This window comes from Phascolarctos cinereus, unplaced genomic scaffold (assembly GCF_003287225.1).
Source record: "Phascolarctos cinereus isolate Bilbo 61053 unplaced genomic scaffold, phaCin_HiC Scaffold_726;HRSCAF=1367, whole genome shotgun sequence".
Taxonomy (NCBI): domain Eukaryota; kingdom Metazoa; phylum Chordata; class Mammalia; order Diprotodontia; family Phascolarctidae; genus Phascolarctos; species Phascolarctos cinereus.
In genome coordinates, this window is record NW_027556098.1 from 249,817,285 (window position 1) to 249,836,518 (window position 19,234).

Here is a 19,234-nt window from a genome sequence, read left to right on the forward strand (position 1 = left end):
TGAATGGAGACATTGTAGGGGTGTTTAAGAATCAGAGGTTCATACAATGACAGAATGGGAAGAGACTTCAGACATTATCCAGTTCAACACCCTCATTTTACAGATGAGGAAACTGTGGCCCAGAGTAAGTGACTTGCCCAAAGCCACATGGCAAAAGTATGGCAGAACCAAGACTAGAACCAGGACTGTTGATCCCCACACTGCTGGTACCTATTTCACTGTATCAAGCCTGACTTGGGGAACACGAACTAGTACTTTATGACTATAGCACAGAATCAGGTGGTGGCAGAGAAGAATTTGTGTTTTAGGTACAAATCGGACTGGCAACCTCTGAAGTCCCTTACAATTTTAAGATTTTCTCAACAGATAGGAGAATTAATAGGGATAAAACAGCAAAGATAGTTTTGAGATCATACTAAAGAAGGCCTTGAATGTCAAACTGAGAGTTTGGACATTTTTCTATAGGCAATGGAGAGCTAATGAAGTTAGGCAATAGAGCTAAAGGGTTAAACTTTAACTGGGCACTCACTGTAACAAGGCAATAGTTTTACTCCTCCTTAATTGGTTCTCTAGCCCAAGCTAATCCTAAGCTTCCTTTCTCAAACTTTCCTCATCTTACCTTCCCACAACTCTCTCAGCTAAGGCTTTTCCTCTTATTGAGAAAATGGAAGCCATTAGCACTGAAATCCTTCTCTTTCTCTTCGTCTCAAAAGCCTATGTCATCTTTGGCTCTCTCCTCATTTTCCTCCAGTCTCTGATGATAAGATGGCACATTCTTGGCATAATTCCAAATTGCTTTCCAGAATGTTTAGCCTAATTCACAGTTCTCACATTGCTGTTCCCTTTTTCCAACACCTTTCCAACATTGACCGTTCTCCTCTTTCAGAATCTCTGCCCAATTGCTGAGTGTGAGATGAACTGCCAGATGTGATGATCTTTTCTTAGTCTTCATCCTTCTTCACATCTCTGCAGCATTTGATATCAGTGACCACCTTCTCTTTGTAGATACTTTATTCTCTGGGTTTTAGTGACACTATTCATTCCCGGTTCTTCTCCTACCTGACGGCTCCTTCTCAGTCTCCTTTGTCAGATTATCACCAATGTCCTGCCCACTATCTATGTTTGTACTCCAAGACTCTGTCCTGGGCCTTCTCTCTTCTCTCTGCCCTCTCACTTTGTGACCTCATTAATGCTTTTTTTTAAAAAAAATGTATTTATTTATTTTTAGTTTTCAACATTCACTTCCACAAGATTTTGAGTTCCAAATTTTCTTCCCATCTTGTCCCTCCCCCCACCCCAAGGTGACATGCATTCTGAATATCCCCTTCCCCTAATCTGCCCTTTCTTCTACCTCCTTCCCTTCTCTTATCTCCTCCCCCTTCTATTTTCCTGTAGGGCAGAATAGATTTCTATATCCCATTTCCTGTATATCTTATTTCCCAACTGCATGTGAAAACAATTTTTTTTAACATTTGTTTTTAAAACCTTAGGTTCCAAATTTTCTCCCTTTCTCCCTCCTCTCCCACCCTCATTGAGAAGACAAGCAACTCAATACAGATTATACATGTGTAGTCATGCAAAATACTTCCATAGTAGTCATGCTGTGAAAAACTATCTATATTTCCCTTCATCCTATCCCGCCCCCTGTTTACTCTATTCTGTCTTTTGACCCTGTCCCTCCTCAGAAGTGTTTGCTTCTGATTACCCTCCCCCAATCTGCCCTCCCCTCCATCATCCCCCTGCTCTCTTGTCCGCTTCCCCTCCACCTCATTAACTCTTATGGATTTAAGGATATCTCTGTGCAAATAAATCCCAGATTTATGTAATCAACCTTAATCTCTTCTCAGCTGTAATCTTGCATCACCAACTATTTACCAAACATTTCAAATGATATGTCCAAAAGACACCTCAGATTTAACACGTCCAAAGCCAAACTCATTTCCTCTCCCTTCCAATCCACTTTTCTTCAGAACTTCCCGATTTCTTTCATGGGCACCGTCATCCTTCCAGTCTCCCAGATTCCCAGAATTCAGCATTATCTTCAGCTCTTTGTTCTTCCTTACCCCACATACCAGTTGTCAAGTCCTGTCATTTCTACCTTCACAATATCTCTCTCATCTGACTCCTTACTGCCCACATGGCCACAAACCTAGTTGAGGGCATCATCACCTCTTGCATCGATCACCAGTCCTATACACCTGTCCCATAGATGCTAATGTGATTTGCCTTAAGTACAGGGCTGACTATGTCACTCCTCTACTCAATAAACTCCAGAAGCTCCCAATTACCTGTAGGATACAATAATGACTCCTATTTGGATTTTAAAGTCCTTCACAATCTAGACCACGTGTACATTTTAAAACCCCCATTCCTTCCTCTCCTGTCCCATACACTATGGTGTAGTCAAACTGATCTTCTTACTTTTCCTCTCAGTGGCACTCCATCTCCCATTTCCCACCTTGGCTCTGGCCATCCACCATGCTGAAATACACTCTTTTCCTTCAAGACTCAGGTCAAAAACCACCAACCACATCCCTTTCCCCTCACCTCCAACAACTGCTAGCACCTTCTATCTTTAATCCCTCCATAAACTAGGATTCACTTTATATATACCTACACTTATCAGCATATACGCTTCTATATTTACACTTACATTCCTTTTATATATACTTATATATATACAAGGTGTGTGTTATATCCTCCAATAAAACATGTTACTTGAGGACAGGGGTTATTTAATTTTTTGTTTTGTTTCATGTACGCCTAGGACGGTGCCTGGCAAACAACAGATACTTAATAAATGTTTGTTGATGTTTTAAAGGATTTTTCCTCATATCTATAAAATGGGGATTATGGAATCATAGAATTTTAAAACAGAGAGACCTTAGAGATTATCTAACCTCATTTTACACATAAGAAAACTGAGGTCCGTAGAAGTTAATGTCTAAGGCAATACAACTAATTAGTGACAGAGCCAAGCCCAGACCCAAGGTGTCCTTACTACCAATTCAGTGTTTTTTCTACTGTGCCATAAGAATAACACCTGTCCAACCTACCTATCAGAAATATTGATGATAATACATGACAGCAGATGTTAAACTACTTTGAAAATAAGTTGAAGGTGATATATGAATGTAGGGCACCTCACCATCATAAGGCTGAAAGGTAAGACATGTCTATGACTATTTCCAGACTAGATAGCTTAGACAGTTAGTTGGATCAAAATATCAGGACAGTGGATATTTAAGCCAAAGTTAAATGGACTTTGTACCAAATATAACTAAATACAAAAGAAAAACTCATCAGTTTAAAAAAAACCCTTAATTTTTTAAAGTGCTAGAACTCAAGATTTTTAAAGGCTTAATTCATATTATCCTTCCTCTCTCCCTGTCCATATTTGAATGGATGGATGAATTAGGTGAAATGGAATGGAATCAAAATGAACCCAAATATTTTTCCTCCCTAAAGAGAAAATTAGACTAAACAAACAAACTGACAGAACATTAAAAATTCAGTCTCTGGCTTTCTCAGGAAAAGGTACAGTTCTTCCTAAGAAGAAAGACATGACTTGTTTTATTATCTCAGCTGCAGTTATGTTTCTCATCCTGACTATTGATACCAATCACAAATGTAGGCACTGTCAGGTTTTTGTAGGTCACTCATAATGTAGTTCAACTTCACACAGGGTATGTTAATAATGTAACTATACTGCATATGGTTCCTTCTCCTCGTGGGAAAAGCACAACCCCATTAGACAGGTTTCGGGGTTTGAGGTTTTTTGTGTTAAGAGATGGTAGATATGGTCATTTGGAACATCAAAGTCCACATACATCCCTGTAATATCTAGTTTGGAAATTCATCAAAAGAAAACATTATTTATCAAAATCATCAAGCATTTTATCTGAATGCTGTTTGAGAAGCGAAGTAGATGAACCTGACTCTTCTCCTCAGTCATTAACACTAGAATAAAAATGAGTGTTGGAATAAGCAAATCATGCAGGATGCTTGCATCTAACACTCCAGACAAACAGTCATTTGTTTGCCACCACAAAAACAAAACAATTCCATGAGATCTGAATTCTCTCTGTTGCCTTAATTGCTTGGCTTTGATAGAGGGCTCAGGGTATGCATCCCCTACAACCGCAAGAAAATTTAACCAGCATTTACCACTGTGATGTCAAGTTACCAGAGTGGGTTGTGGACACAGGATGAAGAACTGGGGGATCAGAAGAGGTGATGCAGAGCTACAAGTGCAGAGTAAAGAAAAAGTACAGCGTCATAGGCAAAGCTGGGAGTCAGGAACCAGGCCAACCACCTGGAGAAAAGGTTCACTTAAGTACTAATGGGAAATAGTAGGCCAGGAACCCACATATTCAAGCAGTTTGAAGGACTTGGTAAATGCTAAAAGGTCTATATGAGCAATAGATTGGGAATCTGGAGAGGCAATAGGAGCATCAGGTCACCTCAGGCAAGGTGTCATGGACTGCAAGTGTGTCACACAGCCTGCTTTCTTCTACCAGAACGAAAAGGTTTTTACCATTTGTTGTTCAGTCTTTTTTCAGTCATGTCTAACTCTTCACGATCCCATCTTGGCAAAGATACTGGAGTGGTTTGCCATTTCCTTCTCCAGCTCATTTTACATATGAGGAAACTGAGGCAAACAAGGTGAAGCGATTTGCCCAGGGTCACACAGCTAGTGTCTAAGGCCACATTTGAATTCCACTGCACCACCTAACTGCCTCTCCTTAAAGGCCCACTGTTTGAATGAACAACACTTTTAGAATGAATTGAATATCTTTGGATGAAACATGCTATGAAAATATAGGAAGACATTACATATTAAAAGTGGAAGAAGATATAATGTCCTGATTCAAAATTAAAGATCAGCTGAAACCCACCAGTGAACATATGTGGAACTAATCTCCAAATTCATTAAATAAATTTTAATTCCCTGATATTGAACCATAGGTAGCATTTTTATACCCATAACAAATAAGTCTCATTATTACTAAAATAATTTGAAGACTGCTTTTAACTATAGCAGTGCAGAATTTCTTGGGAGATTCATACTCTATTCAGTTTGAAAGGGATACAACACGGGGTTACTAAGAAACATTCCATTAAAAATCCTTTTATATAGCCAAGACTCAGCCAGATGTAGTAATGCACTCCTATAATTGCTGCTGGTGGTGGAGGCAGAGGCTTGAATTTGGAAATCCTGAGCTGCATGAGGCTAATACTGAGTGGGCACTAGTACTGAGACCAGGAGCAATATGGTGAGCTCCACAGAGGAGCTAAGTGGCACAGGAGATAGAGTGCTAGGCCTGGAGTCAGGAAGACTCATCATTTTGAGTTCAAATCTGGCCTCAGACACTTAGCTGTGTGACCTTGGGCAAGTCACTTTACCTATTTTGCCTCAATTTCCTCTTCTGTAAAATGAGCTGGAGAAGGAAATTGCAAACCACTCCAGTTATCTTTGCCAAGAAAACCGCAAATGGGGTCATGAAGAGCAGGACATGACTAAAAAATGACTGAGCACCAACAGGGAGCAGAGGGCCTCTAGGCTGCTTAAGGAAGAGCAAATGGCCCATACAGGGATGACTGAATAGGTTAAAGCTTCCAAGTAGATAAGTAAGAAATTGGGCCCATAAGTGGCTGCTGCACTTCCAGCCTAGAAGACACAAGGAGAACTAGTCTCAAAAAAGAAAAAAAAATCAATTGTATTTTAATTAATGACAAAGCAAAACATGTTTTAAATGCCATTTCTTTTCCATTAGGTACTAAATTGATACATCACAATGCCCTCATATGAAAATTATTAGCAAAGTAAGGTTTTTAAACAGTGATCAAAAGGGCAAATTAATCAATAAAATCAATGCAATTTAATCAATGAAAGAGTGTAATCACCTCTTCTTGGGTTTGGTTTGGTTTTTACATGTCTCTGTATAGTCTAAGGTGTTCTGTTTCTAACCTAGCAGGACCTAACGTAATAACTCTGAGGCTCTCTGCAGCTCTTCACTGCCTGAAACACATTCTTACACTGCCATCCTCAAAATGGCAGCTGCTAAAGATTTGCAAAGCTCCTGCGATGTAGTAGCACCTATATTTTATAGGCTGAAAAAAATTAAATGAGAGAGTAGGGTAAGCTTATGGGTTTTTTACACATAGTATCAAAATTAAAATCAAATTCCTGAAATTCTGGGGTATGTGGAATCAACTCTTTTTAATAACGAATTTCATACTTGTAGCTGTTCTTCTAGTATGGAAAGAAACATTTTAAGAGAAGCATATCTATAAATATTGAGAGTGCTGCCACAGGTTCAAATTCAACAAACATTTTGTTGTTCGGTCGTTTCAGTTGTGTCTGACTCTTCGTAACGCCATTTAGGGCTTTCTTGGCAAAGATACTGGAGTGGTTTGCTATTTCCTTCTCCAGCTCAATTTATAGAAGAGGAAACTGAAGCAAACAGGGTGAAGTGACTTGCCCAGGGTCACACAGGTATTAAGTGTCTGAGGCTGGATTTGAACTCAGGAAGATGAGTCTTCCTGACTCCAGGCTCGGCACTCTAGCCACTGCACCACCTAGCTACCTTTAACAAACATCTACTAAGCACATATTCTACAATGCTCTATGCTAGTTAATCTATATAGATAAAAGACTATCCATTTTTTTTAAATAAATGAAACATTTACTAAAAGGCAAATAGATGAAGTGTGCTAAAGGAGAAATATTATTGATTTGGGTACAGGCCCTGGCTATGGCACCAAAACCTTGGACAAGTCCCTTCATATCCCTAGCCTCAGTTTTCTCATTTGTAAAATGAAGCACTTGAACTAGAGATGATACCAAATGATCCATACGTGTCTAACATTCTCTGACTTCATAAGTTTTCTAATCTCTTTTTCACATTAGCCTAAGAAAAAAAGCATCCTCATCTTCTGTTCTATGAAGAATTTCAGACAAAGAGAATATTTTCACAAATAGAATTAGTACCTGTGAATGCTTGGCATCTTTCTTTACATCTTCAGCAGCCACAGCAGGAGCTAGGGAGAAAAAAAACACACATTCATATTTCTTCATTAAAATTAGAAATTAAGACCATTTTCATATTCACCAGAATGAAGCTTAAAAACTGAAACACCAATATTATTTACTATGACACACCCTTATTCTCTCTGTTTTTTGAGATGTTTAAAAAAAACAGTGGGCAATTTGGCATTTAAGTAGCTGCATTGCTGCAGACAGGCACTTCTGTTTTCCTTTATCTCTGAAACCAAAATTATTCATTGATGTGAAGCCAACATACCTTGGTTCCTAAGCAAAAATAAAATAATTTTTAAAAATCCTACACACACACACACACACACACACACACACACACCCCAAACAAATTTACCACTAAATTTACATAATACAATATAGCATATACCTATTTAAGCTATTAAAGCTGCACTAAAACTTTTGAGATACCCTATACACCCACACTCAAACAATCACACTAAATACTCCCACGTAAGAAACCCTGATTTCAATGCCTTCCTAACTGAACAGAAATTCTTCACACTGCAGAACAATAATATTCAACCTCTCACAGACAGTGCCAGAACATGGCATTCAACAGTATTCAACCTGGAGCAAGCTTTCAGTCTTCTGGGACAGTGGGGTTAGCAGGGCAGTCCAGTTACAAGGAGAGGATAGTTAAGAATGCCCTTAGCAGAGTGGTGCCAGGACCAAAGGAAGGGAATGAATTAAAAATTATTCCCTATTTAGAATGATGAAATAGTTTGAGATACCCCTAGAGAAACATCTAGGCTCTGCATTAAAGAGAATCAGGATGAAGACATTCAACTTACGTAAAATGCTTTGGGGGGGGGGAAGCCAAATGAGGATTCAAACAAAGAGTTAGGCAGGTAAACGGAATAAGTATCACCTGAATTTCATGGTGTCTATTTCCCAAATCATGGTGATTTGAATAGTTCTGCCTTATCCTTCTAGAAAGTAAGCATTTCTACTGGGCCACAGCAACAGAGCAGATCACAGTGGCTGGGTGAGCCGTACTTGAAAGCAAACCTTTTCTTCCATCCCTCTCACATCCTTTCTGCTCCCTTTATCCACCTACTGCCCAATTCCGGTCCCTTTGACTCCTCCCTACTCCACTCTGATGTGTACTAATTGACTTATGTCTGGTTGGATATTTATCACATCCCATTTTTTTGTGAAAGAATAATCAGATAAAACCACCATTTATACTAAGATGCATAAATTACTAATTGAGTGATAGGAAATTATCAAGCATCTACTCTGGTGCTGCACAATAGGGTCTGAGAATACAAAGAAAAAAATGAGTTCCTGCCTTTTAGAAGCTTACATCCTATTGGGAAAGACAACATGTACCTATTATTATATGTATATAAGTATGCAAAAAAAAATAAGTATACAAAAAACTAAAATACAAGGTGTTGTTTTGTTGTTGTTCCTCCTTTGTTTTGGAAGAGGACTAATGACATCACCAGTGATGTCATGAATTAGATTTAAGTGAAGCAGAGCTGAGCAAAGTTTTCAGCCTCACTCTCTCTTCTTAAGTCATTTTGAAAGGGAGGGCACCAGCACTTGATACAGGGTTGTCAAGGAAAGGTTTCACATAGAAGATGGTTCTTGAGCTGAAACTAACAAGAAAAAAGAATCTTGAAGGCAGAGAGGGGATTGATGAAGAAGGAGGGCACTCCAGGCTCGGGGGACTGGCAGTGTAAAAGCAGTAGATGGAGCATCAGAGAAACAAGAAGAGAGCCAGTGTGACTGGACCGATGACGCTTGGAAGAAGAATGCCATATACAGTAATGAGCCTGGAGAGGTAGACTGAGGTCATGTTGTGAGGGGCTTTTTAGAAAACAGAGAAAGAAAAAGAAACTAATAAACAAACCTCCAAAATTAGGAAAAGGAATAGTAACAAACAGGGAGAGGGGGATAGCTTGAAGGCGAAGGGAAGAGAACTAGTAGAAAAAGGGTGGCTTTAAAATAAATGAAGCTAAAATAACTGAGGAGACACATTTTTCTATCAACAGAGGAAGGGAGGGGGGTAAATCCTAATTTGAAAGTAAAAGACAAGATTAGGGACAAATGGAAGAAAATATAAACCCCTCATAACTTTACATTTAAATGGATTAAGAAATCCATTTTTTTTAAAGTGACAGATTGGATAAGAAAAGCCCCAGGATCTGTTGCTTACAAGAAACATATTGCTTTTTTTTTTAAAAAAACATACACAGAATAAAAATGAGGGGCAAGGGGAAGGAAAAAAACTTATATTTTATCTTAGAGGCAATAGGAAGTCACTGGTATTATTGAGTAAGGGAGTAATATAGTCAGACCTGCTCTTAGGAAGAATTATTTTGACAGCTGTATAGTGGATGGACTGGAGTAGGGAGAGATCTGAGGCAAAGGGACCAATAAATTAGAAGGCTATTGCAATAATCCAAGCAAGAGGCAATGAATGCCTGAACCAAGGTGGTGGTTGTGTGGCTGTTCGAGTAATAAGAAGGGAATATATGCTGAAAATACTGTGAAGGTATGTGATTGTATATAAGAAGTGAGGGGACAGAGAGGAGTTGAGGATGATGAAAAGGTTGAGAATTTAGAGGCAGCTGGGAGACTGAAAAGATGTTTTAAAATCAAAAGACGTTTAGGTTTGGATGGAAAGAGTTGTTTTAGACAAGCTGAGATGGAAACGGCTATGGCCACTCCATTTGAAATGCTGGCAACTGGTAATACAAGACAAACTCAGAGAGAGAGAGAGAGAGAGAGAGAGAGAGAGAGAGAGAGAGAGAGAGAGAGAGAGAGAGAGAGAGAGAGAGAGAGAGAGAGAGAGACTAAGCCTAAATATGTAAATACTCTCTACTAATGACACCCAGATTTATGTATCTAGGAGATGAAGAGGTCATCAAATGAGAGCACAGAAAAAGAAACAGGAGCCAGGACAGAGCCTTGGAGTATAGCCATAGGTAAGAAGCATGAGGTGTCAGCAAAATAGATTGAAAGGAAGTCAGACAGTTGGTTGAGAACCAGGACTTGAGGCAATTGTGACCCAATGGATAGGGCTTTAGACCTGGATTCAAATCTGGCCTCAGATACTTACTAGCTGTGTGACCCTGGTTAAGTCTAATCTCTCTTTGCCTCAGTTTTCTCAAGTGTAAAATTAGGATAATAATAGTATCTACCTTAGGGAGTTGTTGTGAGGATCAAAAGAGATAATATTCGAAAGCGCCTGGCACAGTGCCTACCATATAGGAAGTGCTATGCAAATGCTTACTCCCTTCCTCTCCCTTACTCCCATTCCCCAGGACTACTGTATACTGCACTAAGGCTGTCACCATTGTCAAGTCAATTTGCATTTTAACAGAGACAGAAAGGCTTTAGCCAAAATAATCTTTATTTGTAGAAACTCAGGCATCAGTAATATAGACATTGTTATCCCTTTTTTATGGATAAGGAAACTGAGATTGAAAGAGGTTATATGATTTGCCTATCACCTGGAAGGGATCTCAGAAGCTATTATATAGTCCAGCCCTCTCAGGTTAGGGGAGTTACACGACTTTCCTGAAGTCACAAAGATAGTACATCAGAAGCAGGGTTTGAACCAGGTCCTTTGATACCAGATTCAATGTTTTTTTCACTGCACTAGGGTAGAGATTTTTTTTTTTAATTCTTAGGGGTCAGAAGCACTTTCTCCTATACAACTAGGAATCTGCTTGATTGGCTTTCATGGGGAATTTTGCACACTGAAGAGTCCAAGCCCAGTACATCCCCCAGTAGGCTAGACTGAGGAAAAGGAAAAGAAGTGTTTAAGGGGTCTTAGAGCTGTGTTGGAGACAAGCTCATGACTGGCTCTGGGGAAGAGAAAAGAGCAGAAGGAAGAGGGGGGAAGGAGAATGAAACCCTATTCCCATCCTCCCCTTGCTGATCAAACCACTCAGAACCTGGGGTTACTCCAGGATTCCCCTCCTCATTTTGGAGGTCACTGCACTCAGTCCTAGGTTGTATGCCACCTCTCTGTGTAACCCTGGAGGGGCTGGACAACCTTTTCAACCTGTTTCTTCATCTTTAAAGTGGAGATAATACAGAGTGTTTGGAATAGCTCTAATACTTCATCAGAGGATTGTTGTGAGGTTCAAACTGCATAAGATATAGTTATTCTTGTGTCACTGGGGGAATGGGGACTAGGCTTGCAACTCTATTAGTATAGGGAACTCCCAGGTGAGAGAATTCCCTCTACCAAGGCAGGTTGGCATCTTTTCTGCAACTAAAAGTCTTAATAGAGTTGCCTAAAGCACTGAAAGGTTAAGTAATTTCCTCAGAGTCACACAGCCAGGATATGTAAGAAGTGGAACCACAACCCAGGTCTTTCTAGCTTCAAGGCAGGCTCTCTGTCCACTATGCCATGCTGCCTCCTATTATTATTTTTAGTCTCTACATTTCTTTTAACTTATCTAGACTAGTATGTCACTCTGCTCACTGAATCTCAGTAAGATAGGCAAAAGTAACTGCCTCATTTTAGAAAAAGAAAAGAGAAAGGAGGAAACCAAACCAAGTATGAAGGAGGCAGCAGCAAAATCTAAACCAGAGGGGCAGCTAGGTGGTGTAGTGGATAGAGCACTGGCCCTAAAGTCAGGAGGACCTGAGCTCAAATCTGACCTCAGACCAAACACTTGACACTTTTAAATTGTGTGACCCTGGGCAAGTCACTTAACCCCAATTGCCTAAAAAAAAAAAAACCTAAACCAGAACTTAAGTATTCAGAAGGAAAGGCTGCCAACCCAATATTGGATCTCTGTTTAAAATCTTGCTTCTGATGACTTCAATTTTGGTGTCTGCATCTGATATAGGATAGTGACTCCTCTTGACCCTGTGAACAATATCATGCCAATGCTGTCCATGGGGTTTTCTTGGTAAAGCTACTGGAGTGGTTAGCCTTTTCCTTCTCCAGTGAATCAGGCAAAATGAGATTAAGTGACTTGCCCAGGGTCACACAGCTTTTAAGTGTCTGAGGATGGATTTGAATTCAGTCTTCCAAACTCCAGGCCCAGCTCACTATCCAGCCACCTAACCGTCTCTTGTAGGATGTTTACTCATGCCTATTTATTAGCCAAATTTACGGTAACCGACTATACTCAAAAAGGTATCATAAATATGGTTAATAAACATACATGTTATATAGAAAAATAATATTGCTATGTGAACAACGTTGTTCAGTACCATAAATTGTTTAAAGTTGACTTTTCAGATATTGGGATGTTCTGCTAATTTGAAGCATCTAAGTACTACGGTTAAGCAAATATTTGTTTCTCATTGATTTTGCTCCTTGACAAGATTTTTCAAGAAGTAGCTTTGCAATTAAGATACTTCAATTTCTCCGTATTAAATTTTTATCCTTAATAGGGAAATACAATTCTCTTAATTTAACACCCACAGTGATTCATCATCTTATAATCAGCATTCACTCTTACTTCACTTTGGGGCAGGTCAAGTTAGCCATAAAAGAAAGAAGTGTCAACACAACACATGACCAGAGGTTTCTCAAGAATATGGGCTGAAGGATGCTCTCAGAAAAATCTGGAAAGACTTGCATGGGCTGCAAATTGAAATGTACTGTGTAAAGAGTAACAGTGATATTGTAAGATCAGCTGTGAATGACTTGGCTGTTCACAGCAATACAAGGATCCGAGACAACTCTGAAGGACTTATGATGAAAAATGCTGTCCACTCCCAAAGAAAGAACTGAATGTGTCTGAATATAGATTGAAGAAGACTTTTTTTTTACTTTATTTTTCTTGAGTTTTTTTGTTTGTGTTTTCTTTCACAACATGACCATTATGGAAATGTTTTGCATGGCTACACATGCACAACCTATATCGAATTGCTTGCTTTCTCAATATGGGGGGAGGGGATATAGAGGAAGGAAGGGAGAGAATTAGGAACTCAAAGCTTTAAAAACGAATGTTAAACATTGTTTTTCATGTAACTAAGGAAATATAAAATACTAAATAAATTTTTAAAAAGAAAAAAAGAATGTGGGCTAAAAAGGGGCAAATCTTTATCTTTCTTGGAGTGGGTTTCTATTAATCACTTGGCAAAACCTCATACAAGTTCATTCTGTTATCATTTGTTTGTTGATGCAATTCTTTTATAGTGCATTATCAAGAATGGGAAACTGACTAACAATACAAATGAATTTTCCAAATGTTCCCCTTCACAATGAAATAATAGAAATAACAACCCCTCATTTAGAAAAGGCTTAACTTAGTTAAGTGAAATTGCTGCTACCTAAAAATACATATGGCTTTAACTGAAATAGCCTTCCAAAAATGACTTTTACTTATTAAAGATTGACATGAACATTGATTAAAATTCAGAGATGGAATTAAACAAAATTGTCCTTTCCTTTCTCTTTTTTTCTTGCAGTGACCATAAAACATCATGTTCATTAAATTTATAAATTATCTAAAATCTAAAATAGTGATATTAGAGTCATCAAAACCACATAGTACTCATTAATATCTTTATCAAGATAGCCCTACCTAGTATTCTCTAATGTCATAAAGTACTCTCTAATACCTTCTATAAAATCAAACAGAGAATATTTTTCTCCTGGCCAGAGAAGGCAAAAAAAGAAAACTTTTGGCCCTGTCAGGACAAATGGCTGCACAGGATTAATGTTTCCATACCAACATAATTATGTAATGAGCTCTATTCTTCCACTTCCTTTATCTAAATAAAATTTTAAAATGCTCAGAGAATACAGTGTATTTTTAGAATAGAGTGTATAATTGACCACACATCCATGTTAGCATCAACTCAAGTAAAATCTCTATTAAGGTTCTTGGGTGGGCAACTGTTGCAAATAGTGGAGAAGTATATATTCAACAGTTACAATAAAGCATATTTCATGTACAATAACACTTTCTTCTTCAGGGCTCCTTTGGACTAAGACATTGATATGCAAAAATAAACAAACAAAATGTTTCAATTACATTCCACAAAGCTCCTACTACTTTAGGTACTGACTAGGGATGTTATAGAGAAGCCAGGTAACAGCAATGGATAAAGTGTGTGCCTGGAGTCAGGAAGACCTGAGTTCAAATCCAGCCTCAAGACACTTACAAGCTGTGTGACCCTGGGCAAGTCACAGCCCCTTTTGCCTCAGTTTCCTCATCCATGAAATGAGCTGGAGAAGAAAATGGCAAACTACTACAGTATCTTCACCAAATAAATTCCAAATGAGGTTGGACATAACTGAACACACGGGGAAATTATAAAGATTATCTAATTGTGCCAAACTGCAATTTTAAAAATAAATTTTACTTCTCCCTATATTCACTTTGAATTCTGGGGAATTAAGGAATCTGGATAATTGGTAAGTTGGGAAAACTATGCTTAACATGTGAATGAGGGCGGACAATAAAAATAAGGGTTTCTCCTCATAGTTTTAACCAAAGCCACCCTAAAATACTAATACATCTACCCTCTGAAAGTAATCAAATTTTTTTATGGCTAAACTGGGAGCAGGGTTTGACCCTAGAGTTTAAGAACTCTTCTGGTATCACCAGGAGGTAGGAAGACCAAGGAGGGCAGGATTAGGGGGCTTCCCAGCCTTCCTCTCTCTTTTGCAAACCCTAAGGCACTATATCAATGTCAGTTATTTCTATTATTATTTATAACCTCCCTTAGTTATCTTTTTTATTCCATTATAAATTCACCTCTACCTTATGAAAAGATTTTCTCCTCATAACTCTATTTTCGTTGTTTTCTTGATTTTTCTTCACAAGTTATTCTGATAATACTTCATTTTATAAATCAAATTAAATTCAAAGAAGCACTAGATTATGCTGATTAACACCTCACCTTTCTCCTTGTCAACATGAGGGGGTCTTGGTGATTATCTGCTCTCCAGCAGAAGCAAAAATAGACTGACTATCCTGAAGCTCTGGGATCAAAGGTGGCCTTAAAAATGAGTGCACTCTGAGCATGTAGGCAGATTTCATGCTGCTGTCAACATCACGGGCACTTATTTCAGTGGCAGTTAGTGTCAAAAATTACTTTTTTTAAAGTTACTGAGGGGAGAGGGTTCTATGGGGTATTACTTTGCTTCTTGTGACCTAATTAGAAGACACATTACTCAGCACTATGTCAAAAAGCATCAGAGAGCCCAACACATCTGCTAGTTTCTTGCCTGAGTCTCCTTTCTCTAGAGCTTTCTAATTTTAATTCAATGTGTTCTGAAGAGTACCTTAAACTCTGGGATGCATAACCTCTATATTTTATTTTCTGGTAGACATTTATGTGCTTTGAAGATAAACCAGGGGCAACAGAGGGATTAAAAACCAAACGAAATGGTGGCCAGGCAACACTAATCTGTAATCCTTGTCTACCCATCTCCTCACCCTCATCCTCCTGCATCAGATTTTCTCCTTCTCCCTCTCAGCCAATGTATACCTGACTGAGAAGTTCAGCAAGCCAGAACTGGATAAGATCAAGGCAGGAGAAGCCAAGCCAAGTTCATTCTATCTCTTTCTGTGCATATGAGAGTCAGAAAAATTCCTTGGCCCCTAGTAACCAGGAGTCAGTCAGTCAACAAGCATTTATTAAGTTCCTATTATGTGCCAGGCATTGTACCAAGTATTGGGGATACAAAGAAAAGCAAAAAACATTCCCTGCTCTCAAGAAGCTCACAGTCTATTGGGGAAGACAAACAAGTATGTACAAACAAGGTACATACAGGACAAATTGGAGATAATCAACAAAGGAAAGGCACTGGAAAGAAGGATTAGAAAAATGCTTCTTGTAGAAGGTAAGATTTTACCTGGGCCTTGAAGGAAGCCAGAAGACAAAGATAGGAGAGAAAGAGTTCTGAGAATGGGGGATAGCCAGTGAAAATGCACAATGGAATGTCATGTTCCCAGAAGCCAGGGTCACTGGATCATGGAGTATTTGGGAGTGAGTAAGGTATAATAAGACTGCAAAGGCAGCAAGGGGCTAGTCATGAAAGACTTTGAACCTCAGATGATTTTATATTTGATCGTAGCAGTGACAGGCAGTCACTGAAGTTTACTGAATGGTGGGAAAGGGGGTTGAAAAGGTCAGACCTTAACTTCAGGAAAATCAGTTTGACAGCTGAGTGGAGAACCAACTAGAGTGCGAAGAGACTTGAGTCAGGGATCCCAACCAGAGGGCTAATACAATAATCCAAGTGTGAGATGGAGGGCCTGTACATTAAACTGCAAGTACAGAGAATGGTGGGGGGGAATACCCTAAAGCCTGAGTTCTCTCCTACTCTTCTAACATCTGTGATTTTCCTTTTCCTATTCAAAAGTATATCCCTTTCAATTCCATTGGAATCTGCTAATGGATTTCAATTTTTAGGATAAGAAAAAAGAATGATTAGCATCAACTCTGAATAATTCATAATATAAATGTTTTTGTATGGTCCCTGTAGGGCCATAGCTTAGTGGATACAGATCCAGCTTTGGAACCAGGAAGATTTCTGTTCAAGTCTCACCTGTGACACATACTGTGATGTGACCCTCAGTAAGTCACTTAACCTCTTAGTTCTCTAGTGAAGTCTCTAAGATGATCAATTGCAGGGAAGGTGTTGACTTGCATTGGTAGAGGGAGTTTCCTCACCTGGGAGCTCTCTATACTAAAAAAAAATTACAGGTCCAGTCTCTATCCCTAGCCTCATAAAGCAAAGAAAAGAACACAAGACCAAGTATCATAAGACCTCAGTTCCAATAATGGCTCCATTACTAACTTGCTGTGTGACCCTGAACAAGTCACTTACTCTCTCTGACTCAGTTTACCAATTTACAAAATGGGAATAATAACCATCTGCGCCATGCCAAAGGGCTATTATACAGAGCATATAAGAAAATATATATGAAGCATTTAGAAAAACAATAAAATTCCATGCAAATTGATAAAGACATGCTATATTTATTCTCTAACAACGATTCTACAAAACAAAGAAATTTGTTGACTTGCCTTAGTAGCAAAAAACTGCCAACATCTCTCCCAATACAAAAATCTACATGCTGGAGAGGAAAGCAGAATGATGGAGGGGCAGAGCACCCAGCCTGGAGTCACAAAGACCTAAGTCCAATCCTCCCATTGAAGACATCTGCATAGGAGGCTAGACACTAGCAAGCACAGCACATCAGAATAATTAATCTTACCATCGTAGGCATTTTTTTGGGTGGAGGGAGAATCCAAGACTGGAGGCAAGAAAGCTTGTGAGTAGGCTGTTCTAATACTCAAAGCAAGGAGTAATGAAGACCCAGGGTGTTACAGTAGGAAAAGAAGGAAGATTGTAGAAATGATCAGAATTGTAAGGGAACTGGGAGAATAGTACCAAGAAGTCAAGGGAAGAAAAAATATCTCAAAAGAAGGGGGTACAACAAAAAAGTGTCAAAAGATAATGAAGACTAAAAAAATAAAGTGGTGCTGTGTTTAAGATGAGCGGTATAATGGTTGGAGTCCTGGACTTGAAGTCAAGAAGACCTAAGTTCAAATCCGGCCTAAGAACTTTACTAGCTGTGTGACTCTAGGCAAATTACAAAGTCTATGTCTGCCTAAGTTTCCTCATCTGTTCAAATGATGGAGTTGGATTCAATGGTCTTTTCTAGCTCTAAATCAATGACACTATCTATGCCAACATACTAATAAGAATTCCCATTTCTAAAGGCTACATAGCTTAGGCTCCAGGCAGTCAGTAACAAAATGAAGCAATCTGCTGGGATCCAGGAAGTTCTTTTTCCCAGCTCCCGGGGATCTTCATCTGTGGTGACTTAGCCAGGCAGCAATGTTGACAAGGAGGACAACCTGAAAGCATGGGGGAATGGGACAAAACAGTAGAGACAAGAAGCAGGACTAGGAAAAAAGGTCATGACAAAACCACTTCTCCCTTTGAACTCACTCCTGGACCAACTTTGACCTCATTCCATCTGGAATTCATTGTTGGCAGGAAAATGAATTTCTGCAAAATTTCATTTTACAATACACTCTTCAAAAAGGCATCTAGCTACCCAATACATCAAGGGGTAACAAAATTCAAAGACAAAAAAAGAAATATCTGAGTTTAAAGATGAGAAAATGATTACAACATGTACTTTGCTTCTCTAATTTGGACCATGTTTCAGTCAATCACTCTGGTTTTGGAAAAGAGCCACCATTAGAAAACAAGGAAAAATTCAACTCACAGACAGTGTGTTAGAAACCTTTAAAGCACTATTTTCAGAGGAACAGAGAATGAATTAGCAGATAAGTATAACTTCCAAAAAAGACAAAAGGAGCCCTATATTTCAAAAATTTCCCTAGTCAATTATCATATCTGAATATGTGACCTGTACAACACAACATAAACTTACTGAAAATACTAGCACAATACAAGTATGTTCTCACTTTCAAATGACTCAATACGCAAAAATTTGAACTAAAAAAAAATTAGAAGGTAATTATTTAATATACATTCACTAAAATCCTTTTTCAATGCTCCATCATGGTATAATAATAAGTAATATTTATATAGCATTTTATGGTTTATAAAGTACCTTACAAATATTATCTCATTTGATCCTCAAAACAATCCTGGGAGGTAGATGCTATTATTACCTCCATTTCACAGATAAGGAAACAAAGTTTAAGCAAACATAGTTTAAGTGACTTGACCAGGTTTAAGCAACTAGGAAGCATATGAAGCTGGACTTGAACTCAGTTCATCCTGACTGCAGGTTCAGTGTTCTCTCTATTGTGTCACATTGCTTCCTAGGTGTTTGGTATAGTATGAAGGTGACCCTGGGTTCTCAAAGTCTATGCCATCAGAGCCTGAGTTCTAGCAGGTTCTACCAAGCTGAGAAAGCTCAGCATACAAACCCAGGAAAAGAATGACAGTCCCAACAATGCGAATATCACCATATGGTGGATCACCAGATGATGGTTTTTCCTTTGGCCCCAACAACTCATGAAACTGTCTTCAAAGGCACTGAAACACTGCAATGGAGGGATTGCCTATAATCATGAAATCACAGATCTTTTGAAATACTGAGGTGTGTTCATTACAAAAAAAAATTATTTAAAAGTAAGTTTCTACCTACAAATCACTGGAAGCTGATAATAAGTTCTCCTAGATCAGTTACAATTAGGTTCAATTTGCACACACACACACAAAGTAAACTTACAAATAATTTT

At 38.7% G+C, this 19,234-nt stretch overlaps 1 protein-coding gene across 3 annotated transcripts in view; it reads right to left on the reverse strand.

Moving 5' to 3' along the window:
• The window catches only part of B3GLCT (beta 3-glucosyltransferase), a 130,915-nt gene that overhangs the window by 99,040 nt on the left and 12,641 nt on the right, over positions 1–19,234 (reverse strand). For all 3 annotated transcript variants that reach the window (XM_020997158.2, XM_020997157.2, XM_020997159.2), the window contains exon 2: positions 6,995–7,044. In XM_020997158.2, coding sequence (XP_020852817.1) covers positions 6,995–7,044 — 50 coding nt within the window. The remainder of the gene's footprint in view (positions 1–6,994; positions 7,045–19,234) is intronic.